At 37.7% G+C, this 18,801-nt stretch overlaps 3 protein-coding genes and 2 long non-coding RNA genes across 7 annotated transcripts in view; 4 read left to right on the top strand and 1 right to left on the bottom strand.

Moving 5' to 3' along the window:
* The window catches only part of gnb4a (guanine nucleotide binding protein (G protein), beta polypeptide 4a), a 16,667-nt gene extending 15,254 nt beyond the window's left edge, over nucleotides 1–1,413 (top strand). For both annotated transcript variants that reach the window (XM_077194137.1, XM_077194145.1), the window contains exon 11: nucleotides 19–1,413. The gene's annotated coding sequence lies outside the window, so the exon portion shown is untranslated. The remainder of the gene's footprint in view (nucleotides 1–18) is intronic.
* Nucleotides 1,340–17,483, bottom strand: mfn1a (mitofusin 1a). The gene is made up of 18 exons (XM_077194124.1): nucleotides 17,312–17,483; nucleotides 17,082–17,205; nucleotides 13,989–14,124; nucleotides 13,544–13,706; nucleotides 12,411–12,535; nucleotides 11,894–12,002; nucleotides 11,267–11,374; nucleotides 10,512–10,665; nucleotides 10,144–10,211; nucleotides 9,487–9,608; nucleotides 9,155–9,281; nucleotides 7,923–8,027; nucleotides 5,940–6,042; nucleotides 5,614–5,831; nucleotides 5,416–5,532; nucleotides 5,129–5,325; nucleotides 3,191–3,325; nucleotides 1,340–1,657 (listed from the first exon to the last, which is right to left on the bottom strand). Exons 2-18 carry the CDS (start codon nucleotides 17,194–17,196, stop codon nucleotides 1,588–1,590), a joined length of 2,172 nt encoding a protein of 723 aa, XP_077050239.1. The 5' UTR covers nucleotides 17,197–17,205; nucleotides 17,312–17,483; the 3' UTR covers nucleotides 1,340–1,587.
* On the top strand, nucleotides 2,320–4,966 carry LOC143698232 (uncharacterized). The gene is made up of 3 exons (XR_013187286.1): nucleotides 2,320–2,427; nucleotides 3,133–3,494; nucleotides 4,596–4,966. It is a non-coding gene; the product is annotated as an uncharacterized LOC143698232 (long non-coding RNA).
* LOC143698128 (uncharacterized) lies at nucleotides 5,131–7,744 on the top strand. Its single transcript, XR_013187181.1, has 3 exons — nucleotides 5,131–5,262; nucleotides 5,424–5,527; nucleotides 7,622–7,744. It is a non-coding gene; the product is annotated as an uncharacterized LOC143698128 (long non-coding RNA).
* Nucleotides 10,536–18,801, top strand: part of LOC143697875 (erythroferrone) — a 20,728-nt gene continuing 12,462 nt past the window's right edge. Inside the window, exons 1-2 of one of the 2 annotated variants that reach the window (XM_077194170.1) lie at nucleotides 10,552–10,672; nucleotides 11,896–12,042. The gene's annotated coding sequence lies outside the window, so the exon portion shown is untranslated. Of the gene's footprint in view, nucleotides 10,673–11,895; nucleotides 12,043–18,801 lie in introns of both variants that reach the window. The other variant, XM_077194159.1, reaches the window with a different exon arrangement.

Below are 18,801 nucleotides of genomic sequence, written 5' to 3'. Positions count from 1 at the left end.
GTGTGTGTGTGTGTGAAGACTATAATGCTTCGACCTTAACTTGCATTGAACCCGGAACATTCATTTCAGATTATTTAAAAGTTCAACCTGTACTTCCCAGTTAGTCCATACATGAGCATGACCGTAAGGAGCAAGCTACATACTATCCTATGGATATTTCAGCTAGCTTACTGAGCCTTATCCTATGGATAAGATCAAACACTGTGCTAGCGATACCACAGTCCGCTGACTGAAGAAATCAGCTTGCTCCTTTAACAGTTCACAAAAAACACCTGAACGGTTTCTGATTCACTTGCGTTCATGCAAAGCTTTGCGAGGTTACAACTTGAGAACTGAATCGGTGTGAACCGTTACGAACTGTGAAAATCATTTTAAAGCTTAAGTGTTAGATTTATCATATTTAGATGATGCGGCTTCTGCGATACGATAAGCACTTGGTGCATTACTTATGACGTGAGCTTTGAATATTTATATTTTCTGAAAACGGTTTCCCTCGCAACATTGGTTTTCCAAGTGTGTTGGGCTTCTCGTTAGAGGAAGTGAGCAGAGCTGCATTTTTCTGAATCGGAACTAGGCCACGGTTGTTTTTGCTGAGGTGGTTACACTGCCCAACATCGAAATTACTGCACTGAAACCCGAAGGCTGATTTCCTTATTGCAGCGGTTCACATCAATCACATGTTCACAATACTACACAGAAACACCCAGCCTTCAACTCTAAAAATGAAAGTGTATCAGAGGTAATGCAATGTTTGCTGTATTTAAATGTGCCGACCGACGTTAACACCTTTGAAGCAGTGTAACACCTTTACAAAACAGCGTTTGTCGTGTGATGGCTTTTTCACTTGCGACATTTCAGACATGGGAAGAAGGTATTTTTTTTTCTGTATTGTTTTTTTTTCCATTTGTAAACAGTAAACCCACAGGACACAGATAACCCAAGTGCAATCTTTCAAGCACAGTAGCGACAGACCCTTAAAACAAATTGTGGCTTACCAAAAAGCAAGCGTGCGTGATTCATAGTGGTTTTGATGTATTTTATATAGCGATAGATCCACTTATGGATATTCTGTTCATTGTGCAAAATAAATGACCAAATGATTTTGTTTTTAATTCACTTATTTAGTAATTCTGAGTTCTGCAATTCTGTCCCTCACTGTGTGTGTATTTCATGGACGAAACCAGCAGACATAACTGTCTTTTGTTTCTAACACACATTCCTCTTAATTCACTTTAACTGCTTTATTGAAAACCGATTTGTATTATTTTATGTTGGTTCAGAAAACAATGATCACTTGCTGTGGAATCTTTTTTTTATTTAATTTTTTTAACACCCAGAATTTATTTGTATTTGTGCAGTGGCAGTGACACCTGTTACTATTTGTTCTCATAACCAATAAAGGCTTTTCATCAAGGAGGTTGTCTGCATATTATTAACTTGCTATAAGAGTTCTGTCAGTGAGAAATCTGGCTTCCTGAGGCTTGTATGAAATACTGCAATGAATGTAGACTCTGTGACTCCAGCCGATTTTGGGTTGTTCCAGCACTGAACACTGGAGGACAGTCTTACTCTTTCTCGTTGCTCTGGTTAATGTTGAATCTGCAGGTACTGTGCTGAAAAAGACTCCAGTTGTGACTCCAGATCAGTGGCTTTGTGCCTGAGAATAAAACGAGACCAGTATTATTGTTTAGGACCACTTAAAACAGAAGTGTGTCATTTTTTTTACAATAGTGTCACCAATTTTTTTCCAAATGAGATTCCGGAACACTCCCCTCAATCTGTTTGTAAAACTCTTATATTAATGGTTGAGCCAGTGTTACGGTGTTGGAGTGGTTGGGGGAGCCATCTCACAACAACAGGTTTAAAGGGCAAGAAAAGTTTTTACTGGCATTTATTGTCATAGTGACTAACGCTAAACTGGTTGGGAAAGTTTTGTTCTGGTTTTGAGATTGTGAACACACTGAATGAATCCGCTGTGAGCACAGTGACAGATCTCTGATGTAGTGAAGCCCTCACCCAGTATCTCCAAATTAAAGTGCACTTTAATGTTAGCACCATTTTAACAATTTACTTTTACTGATATTTTTAAAAATTAAATCACATTTATAGTTTATTTACAGAACAAGGGTACCTGTTTCCAAATAAAACTTTGACTTTATTATTTTTGAAGCATGTGAGAATGTATTGAGGTTTATAAATACTTAAAGGATTAGTTCACTTCAGAATTAAAATTTCCTGATAATTTACACACGTCATCCAAGATATTAATGTCTTGTATTTCTTCAGTCGAAAAGAAATGTAAGGTTTTTGGATTTTCCAGGATTTTTCTCCATATAGTGACTTCAACAGGAACCAATGGGTTAAAGGTCCAGATTGCAGTTACAGTGCAGCTTTAAAGGGCTCTACACGTATCTTGGATGACGTGGGGTGAGTAAATAATTCTGAAGTGAACTAATCCTTTATCTTTGGGGCTGCTTACATGACACCTAAAAAGATAAAACCTTTACACAACAGCGTTATGGGGGCCTGAAAACGGGTTGCAAGTTTTTGTCATCCACGTGTATTTATGGGCTCAATCCATAGGTGCGTAGTGTTGGCATAGCTTACTACTGTTTAGGCATGCATAACACAGATCTCTGCTGATCGTTTTGACCGCGCTGTCGTCTGTATACGCAAAGGAAAAACTTCAGTTTTAGTACATTCTTAATGTGTAACGGTGTGTTGTGTAAAAGTACCCTTATACGCAAGCAATTATGGTAATAATTAAATAAAAGAATTAATCTCTTTTTAAAGCTTTTTTTTTTTTGGACCTATATAAATTCACTTGCTCTGAAACTTAAATATTAAATCTCGATCATTGGCAGAGAAGTGAATCCTGCTGGGTTCAGTTCAACTCACTTCATGAGGTACGGCCAATCTCTAAATGGCTTACTTTGTCTTTGTATGTTAAGCTGGACAAATACTATTTTAAGTATTTAATAAATATTGTCTTTAAGCTATAAAATACAGTTTAAATTTCTAGTGTCGTAGAAATAAAAAGGCAAGCCAACCTTCAATGTTGTTACATGATGCTGCCGCACCTTTCCTGCGCTTACAGAATTACCAATTGACAAGGTTTTTCTTCCAATTAAGGGTAATTATCTACAGTATGAGCTGTCGGTCTCTCTCACGCACACCATGACTCTTCTACCTGAGGGTTTTGGAGCGTCTCTGGACACTCTCCAGGCGCTGGATCCTGGCGCTCAGTCTGCGGATCTCAGATTCAAGCTCCATCTCGCTCTTGTCAACCTGTTGGCACATGCGGGCAAAGACGGCCACCATCTCCCTGCGAGAACGCAGATAAGCATATCCTTCACACATCACCCGCACACCCTCATCCACAGATCATTTAAACCAATATTTCAAACGTCTCAGTATGTTTGTATGCAGGTCCGCCGCTGTCTTCGTTTCAGCTGTCGTCGGCTTGTAGATGAAAAGTTCACTTAAAATCACAGGTGATGTCTATTATTTACCTTTTATTAAGTCCATGTCCTTCAGTGTGCAAAGTTGACTAGAACAGATTTGAATTTTAAGGGATAGTTCACCCAAAAATTAAATTTAGCCCATGATTTACTCACATTCTTATGACATTCTTCTTTCAGACGCATACAATCGGAGTTATATAAAAAAAATGTCCTGGCTTTTCCAAGCTTTTAATGGCAATGAGTTTATTAAAGTGCTCCATACAGCTCCGGGGGGTTAATAAAGGCCTTCTGAAGCGAAGCCATGCGAATGCGACCTATATAAGAATGTGTAATTTCTTAATGGTAAGGTATCTGGTTTTGAATAATTTTGGCTTGAAGTGGGAATTCAAAGTGTAGATTCAGCTCTAGGCTTCTGCTATCCTTTCATACAGTGTTTGTGGCATAATAAATGTGCGGTCACGAGCAAAAGCCAGTCTTTTCAATACGAGTTCAGGCAATCTGGAATTTCGCATGAGAGCTACAGACTTCATGAATTTGACAGCTGCTTGGTTTGAAAGTGACTTCTGTGTGAAGTGTCCTTCATTCAACGTTGCACTATTCACAAGAGACAGTGGTCCTTTTTTGCTTGCTTATGAACCTGCACACACATTGATTTGATTCAGATGACCCCTAATCATTTCAATAGGAACCTATGCGATTGGCAATTTCGAGTGGGGTTTAAAAACAAATTCGAAAGTGACTTCAAGCATCGCTACACTGTTGACAAGAGATTTGAATTTACCCTTTTTGCCTGCCCCTGAAATTTCTCCGATGTATCCGTACTTTAGGATTAATATTTTATAAAGCCCAGAATATCCCATTTAACATTCACAAGGACTCAAAGTCCCCCTATGGTAAAAATCAAGCTTTTAATGTAAGCCAACATTTTAAGTTGTTTATGTGGTGTTTTTAATATGATTTAAGACAAACCATGTGCAATTTTAGAGTATTTTCTCTTTAAAACTGCAGTGAACCAAAGATGGTTTCTAAAATGTTTATAAGCCAACATTTTAAGTTGTTTATGTGGTGTTTTTAATATGATTTAAGACAAACCATGTGCAATTTTAGAGTATTTTCTCTTTAAAACTGCAGTGAACCAAAGATTGTTTCTAAAACACGGTTTGAAATCGCTGGTGTTTCTGACGTCACAAACTACCTTGTAACCAATCAGGTCAACGTGTGATCATCAACGAGTGGATCTCTGAGCTGGTGTGAGTGAGTGGAGGCGGGGCTAATTTGCATATTCATATAACTGTGCATACTAAATGAGGCAAGTGTGTAGAGTTACATTCAACCAATTTTAAGGCATGAGGAAAAATTTTTAAATATGTCATTTTGGTGATCAAAGAGGAGTTTTAAGGGATAAAATTGACTACGGGGGACTTTAAGACTGTGGCTTATGTGCTTCCATAGAAACTCACTAAAGATTCAGGAAAATTTTGAAAGGAACATTGAAGGATTGAAAGTGAACACTTTCTTTGGTTTTATGCACCACACCTGGATGATTGCAGGCAAGTGTATAGTTCAGAGACAAAAGTGACTTCTCACACTTGCCTTTTTCTAAAATTTCCTAACTTTTCTCCGCCCTTTTTCTCTAAAAATGATTTGTTCAGCACGTCACTCACTGTTGCACCTGCTGTCCACAGTCACTGCTGATGATGTGTGAGATGGCCTGCAGTCTTTGAGTGGCGTAATCCACAAACTGCTGCTTCAGGGCCCTTTCTTTAGAGCTGTTGGTCCAGGTGACCCTTTCATACAGGTAGAGCAAACCATAGAGACTCACAGAGAGTACAATAAACCTCCATCCCACAGAACGCCACACCTGTCCAAAAATGCCATCGATTGTATTTACTCTAGAATGTTTTTAGATGTGCTTACTGGCATGAAAAGCTTTGAATCAAATATTTCTTACCACTCCAGCAGTGACCAACATGCCCACAGATGCTCTGGATGTGAGAGAGACCAGTCCTGTTGCCATGGAGATAGCCAGCTCGTCCTGGGTCTGGGTCTGAGCAGAGGAAGAGGTGACCTGTGCACAAAGCATATCACATCACTTTAGGCCTGTTCACACGTCATAGGTTTGTCATTAGAGATCATTAAATCAAGTTACTTTCAAGTTCTGGTTCAGGAGACTCAAAGCTTGTCTGGCTTTAGCAGGCCCTAGGAAACGATTCACCAAGGATGTAAAACCCAGTGAGAAGTGAAAGTCGATGTCCTCCGCAAAATCATCCCAGAGGCTTGAGAAGTTCAGGTCATAGGTCATGGTGAACCTATGGGGGAGGTGTAGGTGACCTCGGGCAGCAGGGGGCAGCAGAGGACTCAGGGTGTCTAGTGTGGGAAGAATGACAGGAGGGCGGTCAATGCTGAAGTTTGCCAGGGAAAGCTTGTTTGCTGGAGTCTTTATGTCTGAAGTGAAAACTGTGCATGAGTGTGTACCCATGACGTCTCTCTGAGATGACAGCACACAGCCGTTTATAGTGCTGGAACAGCGCAGGTCCAGATTCTGGGCCATTCTCTCCTCCGTGTAGGCCATAAGCTTCTGGAAAATGCACACAGACATGAATTTACCCAATTTGCCTATTACATACTGAAAAACACTTTTTATTATCTTGTAAATATTCTAAAAACAAGATAATTGCAGATCATTAGCAAAACTGCTTCAGATAAGATGACCTCAGTTTTCAGCCTTGAAAGTTTTTTTTGTTTATTTTTGCAATGTGTGTTTATGCCTCAGAATATTACTTTTATTTAATTTATGTCGGAAAGCTTTCAAATGATATAATTTATTCGAAATATTTACGCTTCTAAATTAACCCAATCTTAAGGGTCATGAAAATCTTATTGTGCTTCACAAATATATCATTAAATATCTAGTTCAGTCATGAAACTCTAGAGAGCGCAGGCTGGGGGTCCTTAAGCCGGTCGGTATCGGTCGGTTCTGATGTTCGGCCCAGATTATCTGATAATGCGAGGCTTTTACAGATGAAATCTTAAACTTCCCGATCTGCTCGCGGGACACATCAGGACAATGACAATGTCAAAAATTTTGATTTTTAGGATTTTAAATCGGGATGATTATGTCAGCACTTCCACAATAGCCAATGAGAAACAAGTTTACTAGGAGAAGGAAGTAATGGAACTTTTAAAACACGACTTTCTTTATAATGTCTCCTCATGTCCCCCTGTGGTGAAAATCAAGTTTTAATGTTGTTTATATGTCTGTGTGGTGTTTTTAATGTGTTTTAAGACAAACCATGTACAAATTCATAAGTCAACAGCATTTCTGAGTATTTTCTCTTTAAAACTGCAGTGAACAAAAGCCAGTCTCAAAAACGCTGTTTGAAATCGCTGGTGTTTCTGACGTCACAAACTACCTGGAGTGGATCTCTGAGCTGGTGTGAGTCGAGTCACCTTTATTTATATAGCGCTTTTTATAATACAGATTGTATTCAAAGTGATAACATGAAAATAATACAACAAAGTTTGTTTCTAGAAGAAAATTGTGTCATCGTCCACGTTAGGTAAGGCAGAGCAATAATATTGTTGAATATTAAATATCCCCAACTAAGCAAGCCAAAAGCCAAGGCAACAGGGGCAAGTTAGTGAGTGAGTGAGTGGAGGCGGGGCTAATTTGCATATTCATAGACTGCATATACTAGTGAGGCTAGGGTGAAGAGTTACACCGAAGCTTTTTTAAGGCAAAAAGGAATAAACATTTAAATATGTCATTTTGGGGATCAAAGGTGTGTTTTAGGGGATAAAATGAATGACTACAGGGGGACTTTAAGAATATCTTGTGATGTACCATGATTTTCAAATGCAACCAGATTTCACAATCGGTAAAGATTTAAAAACTGCTGTAGCTGATGCTTTACATGCTTAACATTGAAATAGTCTGATTCATTGTTTGCTGTAATCTAGTTCTGCAGAGTGCTATCAGATTTCCTCCATCTCCACCTGCCTAGATCAAATACACTAACATTGCTATATTCATTAACACACCAAAACTATTTTGAGAGTTGTCATGATTGAAATAAATTTACACAGTTATTGTTATAATATTTGTAAAATAAGAAACTTTTCACATTTTAGTATGGCTTTTATGTGTCTTTAAACAGAATTTGAAGATGGCACACAACTGTAAAGACCTGTCTCCCGATGAAAGAACAATGTGTCTATTCTTAAGTAACAGCAGGACGTTAAGACACCAGCTCCTCAATCCTGTTATGCTGATCACACAGCTGTCACTCAGGTAATTCTCTAGACAGGAGTTTATGAACGGTGAACAGAACATGATAACCAATGCACTGCTATCTTTGGTACATGTTTCAGGCTTGAAAAGTTAACGCTCCATGATTCTTTCTAATCGGACTTAAAATAAAATAACATATCTTTTGGAAGGGGTTTCTCAAAACTCACCGTTTTGTATAGGGCTAAGGCATTTGGGGCAGGGCTAAAATCAGTGCAGAATTCATCCACAAGAACAGACAGGCAACAGATCTCTTCTGCCATGGCACTGGACACCTGGAGGAACAGCAGGGGGAGTTCACTGGACCCTTTTAACACCGTAGAAAATATAATGTTCAAATATCAGCTGAGATCGCAACTTTTTACAGGCTAGCAGCAATATGTACCATCAGTTTTACAAATGATGAAATTAGTCCCTTAAAAATGGAGGAAAAAGTCATTTTGAACAGAAATTTTGTATTTTAACTAATATTTAAGTGACCAACATTTCAGTTTTAGCTTTTAAATGGTATCTTGTATGATTGTATCCATGGTAATTAGGCGTTTAAAACCATTCTTATAAAAGAGGTTGATGAGGTTTAAAGGGAATTAATAAAGATTTTTTAATCTGAACAACATGTATATCAGGGGTCTCCAACCTTTTTGTGAACGAGGGCTACCTCAAGGGTTAAAATAATGCTATATATATATATATATATATATGGACCCCTGATGTACATGATATACATGCATACAATGCTGGGTAGATTACTTACAAATTGTAGTTAGTTATGTAAAATTGTAGTTAGTAATGTAATCTTGATTACTCATTTTAGGTAATGCATTTTGACTACTTTTAGATTACTTTTGACCTGACATGTTTCCAAGTTGATTTTAATAAGATAATCTTATACCATATTGATATAAAAATATAAAGAGAAAGAAAATGCATTCCATTCGTTGTTACCAACAGCATGAAGTGTATTAATTATTATATTATGTCAGGGTTTCTTATACTGGGGTTTGTGAGTCTAATGAAAAGCTATTATGTAATGAATCAAATTTAAAATCATTTTAAAATAAAACATAAATAAAAGCTTTGTTGGTCTCAGTTTTCAGTGATCGGCTCATGACTAGTGGCTGGTCTTTGTTTGCAATTCCACAAACCTGGAAAACCTTCTTAACCTTGTTTTTTTTAGAAAGGAACATTTAAATCATAAAGAAGTAGAGTCAATGAATTATGAATAATTTACTGCCATTGTGAGAATAACATGTAATCATATAATCACTAGAAAAATGTAATATCTAATTACAAGTACTTCATTTTTGGAATCTGATTACATAATCAGATTACATTGGGGGGTGTTTTTACGGACACTACGGTTGCCATGATACATTTTGTAAGGGATGATAATGCAAGTTACCTTGGTAGCCACTTCATCAGCGACAGCCTTTATCTTGTCTTTGATGTCCTCGGTCAGGAAGTTAAGCTGATTTCGCACATACTCTAGCCGGTCCATTAGTGCCTCACGCTCTTCCAGTGAGAACACTCTACAGATTTACAGAACATTATGATGGTTACAACAATAACGTTTCAACACAAGAATGACTTTTATGAAGAATACCATACTATGGAACAAATGGTTTTGCTATGACAGAGAATCTCAGGTCTTGGTTCAATAGTGGAACCATTATAGTCTTTGGGAGCCTGAACAGAGACCCTCCATTACAGAGCAGGCAAGGTTTTGGAACTCACTTCTTTTCTGCTGAAGAAATATTGATGGCATCCATGATAGCCTTGACCGACTCAATGATCTGCCAGGCTCTGATTGTGTGCTGCTCAAACTTGGTCTTCACGGCAGACTGGGATATAAATTCCTGTGGAATCCATGAAGCGCGTTCTTGAGCCATCATATCGCCACAATTATCAGGGATCACGTCATGATTAAAACATGATTCCAACGGTTCGATTTTATCTGTACCCATCAACATGCTTTTCACTCTCGTCATCGGTTGCTTGCGTGGCTGAATCACAACAGACCCATCTATTAATGCCATCGTAGATTACTGTGAATTTTCATCCCTGGTTCCCAAGAATGTGAGGTACGCTCACCTACTCGAATCCGCTAACTTGGCCACTACGGTAAACGGCTGCCTGGAATCTACGAGGAACACCAAGTATCTCACACATTTGGGAGCCAGTGGCAGATGGCCTGAATCAACGCAAAAACAGCTTGCTTAAGAGACCGTCACTACGTCAAGCTGTCATAAATTCTCATCTAGTCTAAACAGCATACAGACAGGGCTAAGACTCAGTTTCCATCAAGCTCCTCTTAATCTTCATTGTTTTCAGCCTCGTTGTCAGACAACGATTATCCTGGAGCCAGTGACTACAGTTTGAGAGCATTCTCACCTCAAATGTTCTTTCAAAACTCTGGAACTCCATCAGTCGCTCTTGGAATCCTTCAGCCAAAGCCCCGCCTTTAAATAAAAAGCATATGCCCCATTTGATCCCTACCAGCCAACAAATGAAATATGAAATGATGCATTTTGCGATGAAGCATCATTTTTACATATTTTTGCACACTTTAAGTCACACCTCAAGTATCACTCTCAAAATCATCGGGCCACTTCAAGATTTAATAGCATCTGCTTCTGAGTGTTTTATGGTTGTTACTCTCGTTTTTAACTTGGCTAAGCCTAGTTTTTCCTGGTCTCCCTCCAGAACCGTGTCAAAAGCAGTAAACTCGGCACTGTGTGACCCAAAGCGCTGGAGCCTACCAGTCTCTGGCATTCCCTGAGCGCGGTGGATCCTGGCACTCAACACCTCCTTGGCAGAGACAAAGAAGATGCGGTCAGGTGCCTTGTGTAGGTCCACTACCTTCAGCTCCTCCACTAAGAAACTGACACAGCGATCCATGTGCTGTTTCCGCACCTAAAAGGTCAGTGAATACAATCAAATTAACACAATAATACAGCTCCATTAACTAAACTTTCATTAATCAACTTATATTTCATAAACCGATCCAGTATAATTTTATATCTATTCATCTCTTAAAGGGATAGTCCACCCAAAACTAAAAATTCTGTCATCATTTATTCACCCTCAAGATGTTCCAAACCTGTATGAATTCTTTCTTCTGCTGAACACAAAATATGTTTTGAAGAATATGGGTAACCAAACAGTTGATGGGCACTATTGACCTCTATAGTATGGAAAAAAACTATAGAATTCAATGGGGCCCATCAACTGTTTGGTTATACATATTCTTTAAAGTATCTTTTTCATTTTTGGGTGAACTATCCCTTTAATCTACATGAACATTTCAACTGTTAAGCACGGCATTATGTTTGTGAATGACATATTAATGAAACGTATTAAGTGTTGTTAATCTAATTTCCTTGGACCTATAAACCTAAAATGGATGACGGAGGAATGATAAATGTTACAAAAATCTCACAAATCTCTGGTTTTATATGGTGAATCACTTGAGCCTTATAAATATAGGTAATGAGTCATATGTAATAAAACTTACATTTTCCAGATACTCTGGCTCTGAGACCGATGCGTCCCAGCGATTGTTTAGGATGAAAATGTTGGGCTTTGATATTCGCTCATTCACTTTGTGGAAAAAGTGCTTCTCCTTTCAAAGAAGAGTGAAATATTGAAATAAACGAAAGGGAAAATAATTAAAACTGCAGGGTAAAAAAATACGACAAGTTTGGTAAATAAGAAAAGTAAACCTTATAGGTATGCAGCGATACTACAATTTGGTCAATACTTTGATGGTTATCTTAACAATAATATCTGACAATGTTTTGCCACAATAAATGCAAAATAAATTCTTTAAATGCTACAAGTTAAAGTATCACAACATTGTAATGTGCACTATGAAAAAACGGATCTTCATTTTAAGATTTGCAGTTATTTAACAGTTTTTAACAGTTTTATTTAATTAGTGCTTTTAAACTTGAGTTGACTGCAAATGTAGTCTAAATGAGCATAAAGCATCTAAATATAGGAAATATTAGAAGTTTGAAGGATTAAATATCCAACCGATACCAATAAATTAAGAAAAAAAAAACTCTAATATTGACTGATAACAGATATAACACAATTTATTTTGTAAATGGCGTTCTGAAAGTGATAAGTTTCTACTCACAGTGTTCATTATGGTGGACTCAGAGTTGGCCACAAGCACAAAGACATCAGCATCTAAACAGAACTTGTCAATCCAACTGTCCAGCTCTGATGTGACGTCTGTGCCTGGACTGAGGAATGTGAGGACAATAACATTACATCAAACTACACGTAATGTTCTTTTCTTTATTGCTAATCTGAGGTCAGGCAATTTGGTGTCTGTTTTTTGTTTCAGCTGTTTCCACCCATGCTATCTCTAGAACAGCACTTCCAAAACCATTAGTTCCCCTTCACAACACATCAAACCTTGTAGAGTTCCTTGTAGAAGTCCATTTATCTGCAGCGATTCTCCAGGGTTGCGTTTCCCAAAATGATTGTGAGCTAAGTTGATCGTAGAGACCGTTAGTGCCAATGGTTCTCTGTAGGCTCACAAAGCTTTTGAGAAACGCAGCCCAGGTCTGTTGTTCATGTGCCAGGCTTCCCTGCAGAAACTTTATTTAGCTCTGACAACCCTGTAGCCTGTGTGGACGGGTCCATACCTATCCATCAGAACCAGATCATCTCTCAGCACCGCACACTTAGTTTTGGGCCAAAACACTCGGACTAGACAGCCTGAGTCTTGGTTCCTGTCCATATGCAGAGCGTGGGCCAGATGATTGACTGTCTGTAAGGGAAAGTCAAAGTTTAAGCTTCAACAAGATATAAGATCACACTATATTCATATCACATGGAATATGGAAACGCCTATTATTTATCTTTTTAAAATGACATAAGGAGCTTTCCTGTGGATCTTGTAGAAACGTTGCATTATGTAAAAAATAAAGCTAGTTTCTTAAGTAAGACAAAACATACATAACTTGACATGCCATTAGTTTAGGAAAAACAACAAATTCTACATTAATCTTCACTAGAGATGATACACTTGAATGTATCTCTTCATTTTATCACGTAACTTGCATTACTTGTACCCTCAACACTGTCCATGACGATATGCAGAGGGTGCTTCTCAATACTCAGATTGATGCTTCCTCGTTTCCTCCTTCCTCCAGCCCGCAAACCATCACCCGGAAACCGATTGATCTCAGCCATCTTGGAGGGCATCTCAATTCTCTAACTGCACCGCGAGGAATGAGGAGTGAGGAAGCTTCCTGAGGAGTCATCAGTGAGGATACACCGTTGTGTCCTTCCCTCGCATCCTAAGGGTGTGGAGCTAAGATGCGAGGAAAGGATGCGAGGAAAGGAAGCGACAATGCACAAATAATAAATGAGAAGCACCCTGAGTTGTAGACATGTATCAGCCAGCTTTTCTGGTTCCATCTCAACCAAAACAACGAACTTATGCATTCACATCTCTGTAAAACTACTTTGAAACAATCTGTATTTTAAAAAGCGCTATATAAATGAATGCGACTTGACTTGTCTATAGCAGCCTCTCCGAAATTGCCTACCAGCTTTAATTGCAAGTAATTGTGATTTATATTTTCTCACAACCATGATGCCAACTTAAGTATAAAAGAAATTGTAGTTTTAATTTTTTTTAAAGGATTTTAGGTGTGTCCCAGACTCGCAGTCGTAAGAATAAGAGTAATTTCATTAAATATAGTGTGAAATAATTATCTCAAATGAACACCAGTTTACAAACATAAAGAACTGCATAATATTTGCGTCATACTTCAATGCTCTTCCTCTCTTCAGAATCCTCGGTGGTTAGGTAGGCATGTTCCCCATCTGTGCCCTCCACACTCAGGAAACAGTTTGTGGTGTGGCCGATTCCATTGGGCAGAACCCGTTCCCTTAGCATGGCGTTAATTACAGTACTCTTTCCATTACTGGTCCTGAGAAACAACATATAGCATCCAGTAACAAAACTGTCTATTTACACTCTTATTCAAGAGAGGCTCAAACTCAAATTAATGGGGAGGGGAGGGGGAAAAGAGAGAGAGCGATCCCTGTACACAAATACTCCGTTTCTGGAGTCTTGCTTATTTGTATAAATTAGCAATGCATACAGCTGAAGAACTAAAACAAAAATATATCAATGTGTGGTTCATTCATTCTGGCTGCTGTCGTCATTGTTTGCTTTACATACTAGTAAGCTTAGACCGCTGTTGTTCTACCTGCCGAAGAAGGCCACCTTCATGTGTCTGCGGGCCAGCACATCTTTGATGACAGTTAGTTTCCTGGAGCAGGCCTGGATCTGCAGACACTGTTCTTCCTCCGCTACATGCTCCAGATCCTCACTCTTACTCGTCTCTAGGGCATCACACACACACACACACACATACATTTCAAATACCATCATACAGTAAAGCGCAGGACCCGACCAAGCTGATAAAGAGATATAGGCCTGTGTGAGAGTTCATCAGTCTACACTCCATACCCCATGATGACAAAGCAAAAGCCAGATTTATGATAGCTTTGCATATTATTTATTGTTTAATCCTGAAATATCACATTGCAAATGTATTTAGGCCCTTAACTCAGTACTAATAGGATAGTTTTGTGTTGCATTAATCTTTTCCTCCATTCCCTCAGTCTAAAAGCACCATGCTTCACCATCTGGGATGGTATTGTGCAGGTGATGAGCACTGCCTGGTTTTCTCCAGACATTGAACTGCAATTTATCAGATCAGAGAGTCTTTGTTTCTCAGAGTCTGAAAGTCCTTGAGGTGCTTTTGTTTAAACTTTATTTTGTTTTTAGTCCACTTTAGACATTTAGTAACTATAAGTAACTTTGCAACTACATGTCAACTAGCTAGCAGTCATTTGAGTATTAGTAACTGTCTCCTTAATATTTGCCAATACTTTATTTTGATGGTCCGGGAACAGACATTCTCCTGACTATAAGTTACTTTGGAAGTATTTCAACTAGTTCTACTAACCCGAACCCCAACATTAACTTTAATGAGAATAAGTTGACATGTAGTTGCAAATTAATAAGTTAGCTGAAATGTAGTTTCTAAGATTAATGGAGTGTTGCAGTGATGTTTGTCCTTCTGAATGTTTCTCCCACACGTTTTCTGGACCGCAACCATAATGACCACCAGGTTCTTGGTCAGCAAGGCCCTTCTCCCCCAACTGCTCAGTTTGGACTGAGGTCCAGCTCTAGTAAATGCCCTGGTTGTTCCAAGCGTCCAATATAAATTGCAGAGGCCAATGGGTTCTCAATTGAATTTGCCACATGTGGACGCTTGTCAAAGTGTGGAAACATCTCAAAGATGATCTAGAAATTAGAATGCAACTGAGCTAAATTTCAAGTGTCATAGCAAAGGGTCTGAATGTAATGTTGTGGTGCTTTTCTTTTTAATAAATTTACAAAGTTATTAGAAATCTTTTTTTTTTTTTTTGCTTCGTTATTATGGGGTATGTGTCACTGACACGTTTAGTTTCTGTCTTGTTTAGTATTCAGTCTTAGTTTTCATTGCCACCGTTTACCTTAGTTTAAGTCATTCATTAATTGTCATGGTTTATTGTTGGTTACACACCTGTTCCTAGTTTCATTGATTATCATCCTTTGTGCATTTAAATTTAAGTTTTTTGTCTTTTAGTATAAATATGCTAGCCTTAATGTTATCTAAGCTAATGTGCTCCAAAACAATGACAAAATTCGCATGTAGAAGATATAAGCGTTCAATGATTTTGGTGACATCACTCTGCACAGTTTCTCATCAGATTTTCTGTCAAATCAAATGCTCTCTAGAATCTGAAGCTCCGTCCCTTACAATATAAATAGACGCTGAAGCTGTGGCTGAAACCGGTCAATTGTTCACAGATTTACTATTTTCTGTATGGTGAATGGGGCGTAGTGCACTATATCGGGGATAGGGAACGATTCAGACTGTGTAAATATAATTTTCGTTGGGGCGATTGAAGTCTGGTTTCACGACCGTTGCAGCGCACACAGTCTGCTCTGGTCCAGAGACACGATAGGACTGAGCGGGACCAGAAAACATATTTGAATTCTGCACAAGATGATATATTTAAATCAATATGGAGGAGATTAGGAGAAACGGTTAGAGATTAGGAGGAAACGTCAGCTTTACCGAGCTCAGCGGCTCTGGCCAAGCTGTGATAAACGCATTAAAACTCATTAAAGTGTATCCGGCCCCTAAGTTAATAACTAATGATTTTTACAACAGAAATTAATCAATTAAAAATTTACTTAAGCTAGACAATGACTTTCATCTAGATCTGCTGTACATCCAAAACAATCTTTGTTGCATTATTTTCCTGTTATCTCTGTAAAGCTGCTTTGAAACAATCTGTATTGTAAAAAGCGCTATATAAATGAATGTGACTTGACTTGATAAACTAAACTATTAAGTAAACTATTTCCTGCTTCCTGCTTTCCTGCTATTGGCTATTTTTTAAAGGGGAGGAGCTGTTCGATTTGTCCCATCCTGTCTTCCCGTTTCAGTGGAAATTACGTCAACACATTGAATAATGCTGCGCATTTCAAGGTACTTTTCTGGGCCTTTAAGCCTTCAGTTCATCTCTGTCCTTTGTCTCTTGTTAAAGTTATGTTATTGGTGTTATGTTCTTCTCTGTGTTCATTAAAGTCTTATATTATCGTTCATTCTGTGTCTCTTGGACACATGCTAACCCATGACAGTATGGACTATAGTGTTTTGATGTGAAAAAATGATTTAAAGCATTTTAGCATAAGGCTTAGCATAAATACCATGGTGCTTTAATATATATCATGGTACTAAATAATTTCCATACTAAGAAACCATAGTATTTACATGTTGCAACCATATTATGAGTCTAAATAGATATTGTCAAAAGTCCAAAAGTATACAATGGCTTCATGTAAAATGCTGGGATTTTAAATCTAACCTAATCTAAATCTAAGTTACAAATTAAGTTTAACGATTTTGGAAAGTTTAAACAATGGAACGTTATCGCATAAAATAAACTCTTTGTCCTTGCTCCTACTAAAGCATAAGATGTCCTTCGTAACAACAAACATTTTACTTAATGTTATGCCGATCCTATCATTTGTAATGAAGAAAACTATGCACATCAAATGATAAAAAGCCAAAACTGAAGCATTTTCACTAGTGTTCTCAAATGTAAAAAAACCCTAACAAAAACATGGTGCCTTTTTGTAAATTAAATAGACTAATTACTAAATATATATAATTGAAACAATAAAAGAACAAAATATTGATCAATCACAAATGCAATAGTTAATCATTTCATCTTACCCTCTACAAAATCAGATCCCTCTCTAACATACTCCAACAGCTGTTGAAACATAGCACTGATTGTCCTCTTCGCCACCACAAAGTGCTGCAGTGGCGAAACATCGTCCTGCTCCATGTTTTAATACTGAAAGTACAGTGAGTATAATTCACAGTTCAGATGACTTAAAACATGGTGACATAATGTTATATAAGCATAGTGCTAGCCTATATATTGAGGCTTTTGTACTCACCCGCTCTGACAACAGAATTACAGCAGTTCAAGTTCAAGTGGAGCTGTTTCTCAAATGAGGTTATAGAGCATATTCATTACAGGGACATGAAACCTTTCCGAAACATCTTTTCCGGGCCTCTTTTAGCCATCTGAGAAGTCTTTCTGTGTACAGGATATTGAGATTGTCTGATGAGATTTGGTAATACTGAGAAAGTCTTTACAGAACAGGACTAGTGACCTCAAATCCTCTTATCCAGGACTTAATTATGCAGACAGCTTCTACTTACCTTTCTCTGACTGCAAACTTCTATTTCCAAAACCATTTAGATAGCATTGTCTATGTTGTTTGATGAAGTAAGTGTATATATTTTTTTACTTTTCAGTGCATACTTTAATGATTTGCAGCAGTGGCTCTAATTAAATCATTTAAAATTGCCTCTATTCTATACTTTACTCAAAACACATTGATCCAGGATGGCAAATACTGTGATGATTGTCCTGATTGCTCTGGTGCTCTTCGGTCATTTTCGACCGAAGAATTTTACATTCGTTTTTTTAAGAATTTTTTTCTTCATCGGAATGGTACAAAACTTTAAAGGTTTTGGCACTTGCCTATGTGAAAAAAAAATGTAAATCATGGACATGATTCGAACGGGTTAAATGGTCCTTAAAAAAATAGTTACACTAGTGCTCCTCACGGTCAAAAATGTGCGCATTGGAAATGAATGGGAGACGAATTTCATCTAGTGGAAACTTTTGGTACTGCGGCCAAACAAAATCGTACTGAAAGCTCATTTTTTGAGATATCAGGCTCATTTATGGTATGAGAGTTGTTTAGATTTATGGCTTTGATTTTCTCACAGTTTTCGAGTAGAACATGTTTTTGAAAATATATATTTCATATAAAAAAATTCAGAACAATAAACGTAAAATTCTGTAACTCTTTTATAGGTTCACTTTTTAAAACTTTTTTCACTTCAGCAATAATCTGGCAAGTGTCGTCTTTGAAAAGAGATCAAACTTAAGTCTGCGCTCTAAAGCATTCAAGATTTACGACAGTTTAAGTTGGAAATTTAATTTTCAGGTCTATGCTCAAAAAGTGAATAAATGGATTATAAATGCAGCGTAAATATAATTTAGTACAATAAAATCCCCTAAAAATACAAAATATTAAATAAAAACATTATTAAATTAAAATATAGTACATTCATTCCATTGAAATAAAAAATAAAAAACATTTCGGTCATTTTTTACTGACACACGAAGAGGCCCAGAGGGTTAAACGAATTTGCCTAAAGACTGTGCCAATAATCCCTTGTATGAATTTTGAAAATAATGACATTTAATTAGTCTCACAGACTCCAGCATTTTTAAAGCTTCATTAGTTTCATGCCCAGTTGTGGTCTAGTCTAAAACCACACAGATGCTGTACTCTCAGCCAGGAAAAAGCAAGAGCAGAAGACTGATAAAAAGAGAGGTGTGGTGGTTTGCTACAAGAAAGTGTGCAAC

Source organism: Siphateles boraxobius, unplaced genomic scaffold, assembly GCF_051911475.1.
Source record: "Siphateles boraxobius isolate OS27281-9 unplaced genomic scaffold, OSU_SipBor_1 1, whole genome shotgun sequence".
Taxonomy (NCBI): Eukaryota; Metazoa; Chordata; class Actinopteri; order Cypriniformes; family Leuciscidae; genus Siphateles; species Siphateles boraxobius.
The sequence above is the reverse complement of the archived record's forward strand: the minus strand, read 5'-3'. Positions and strand labels throughout refer to the sequence as shown.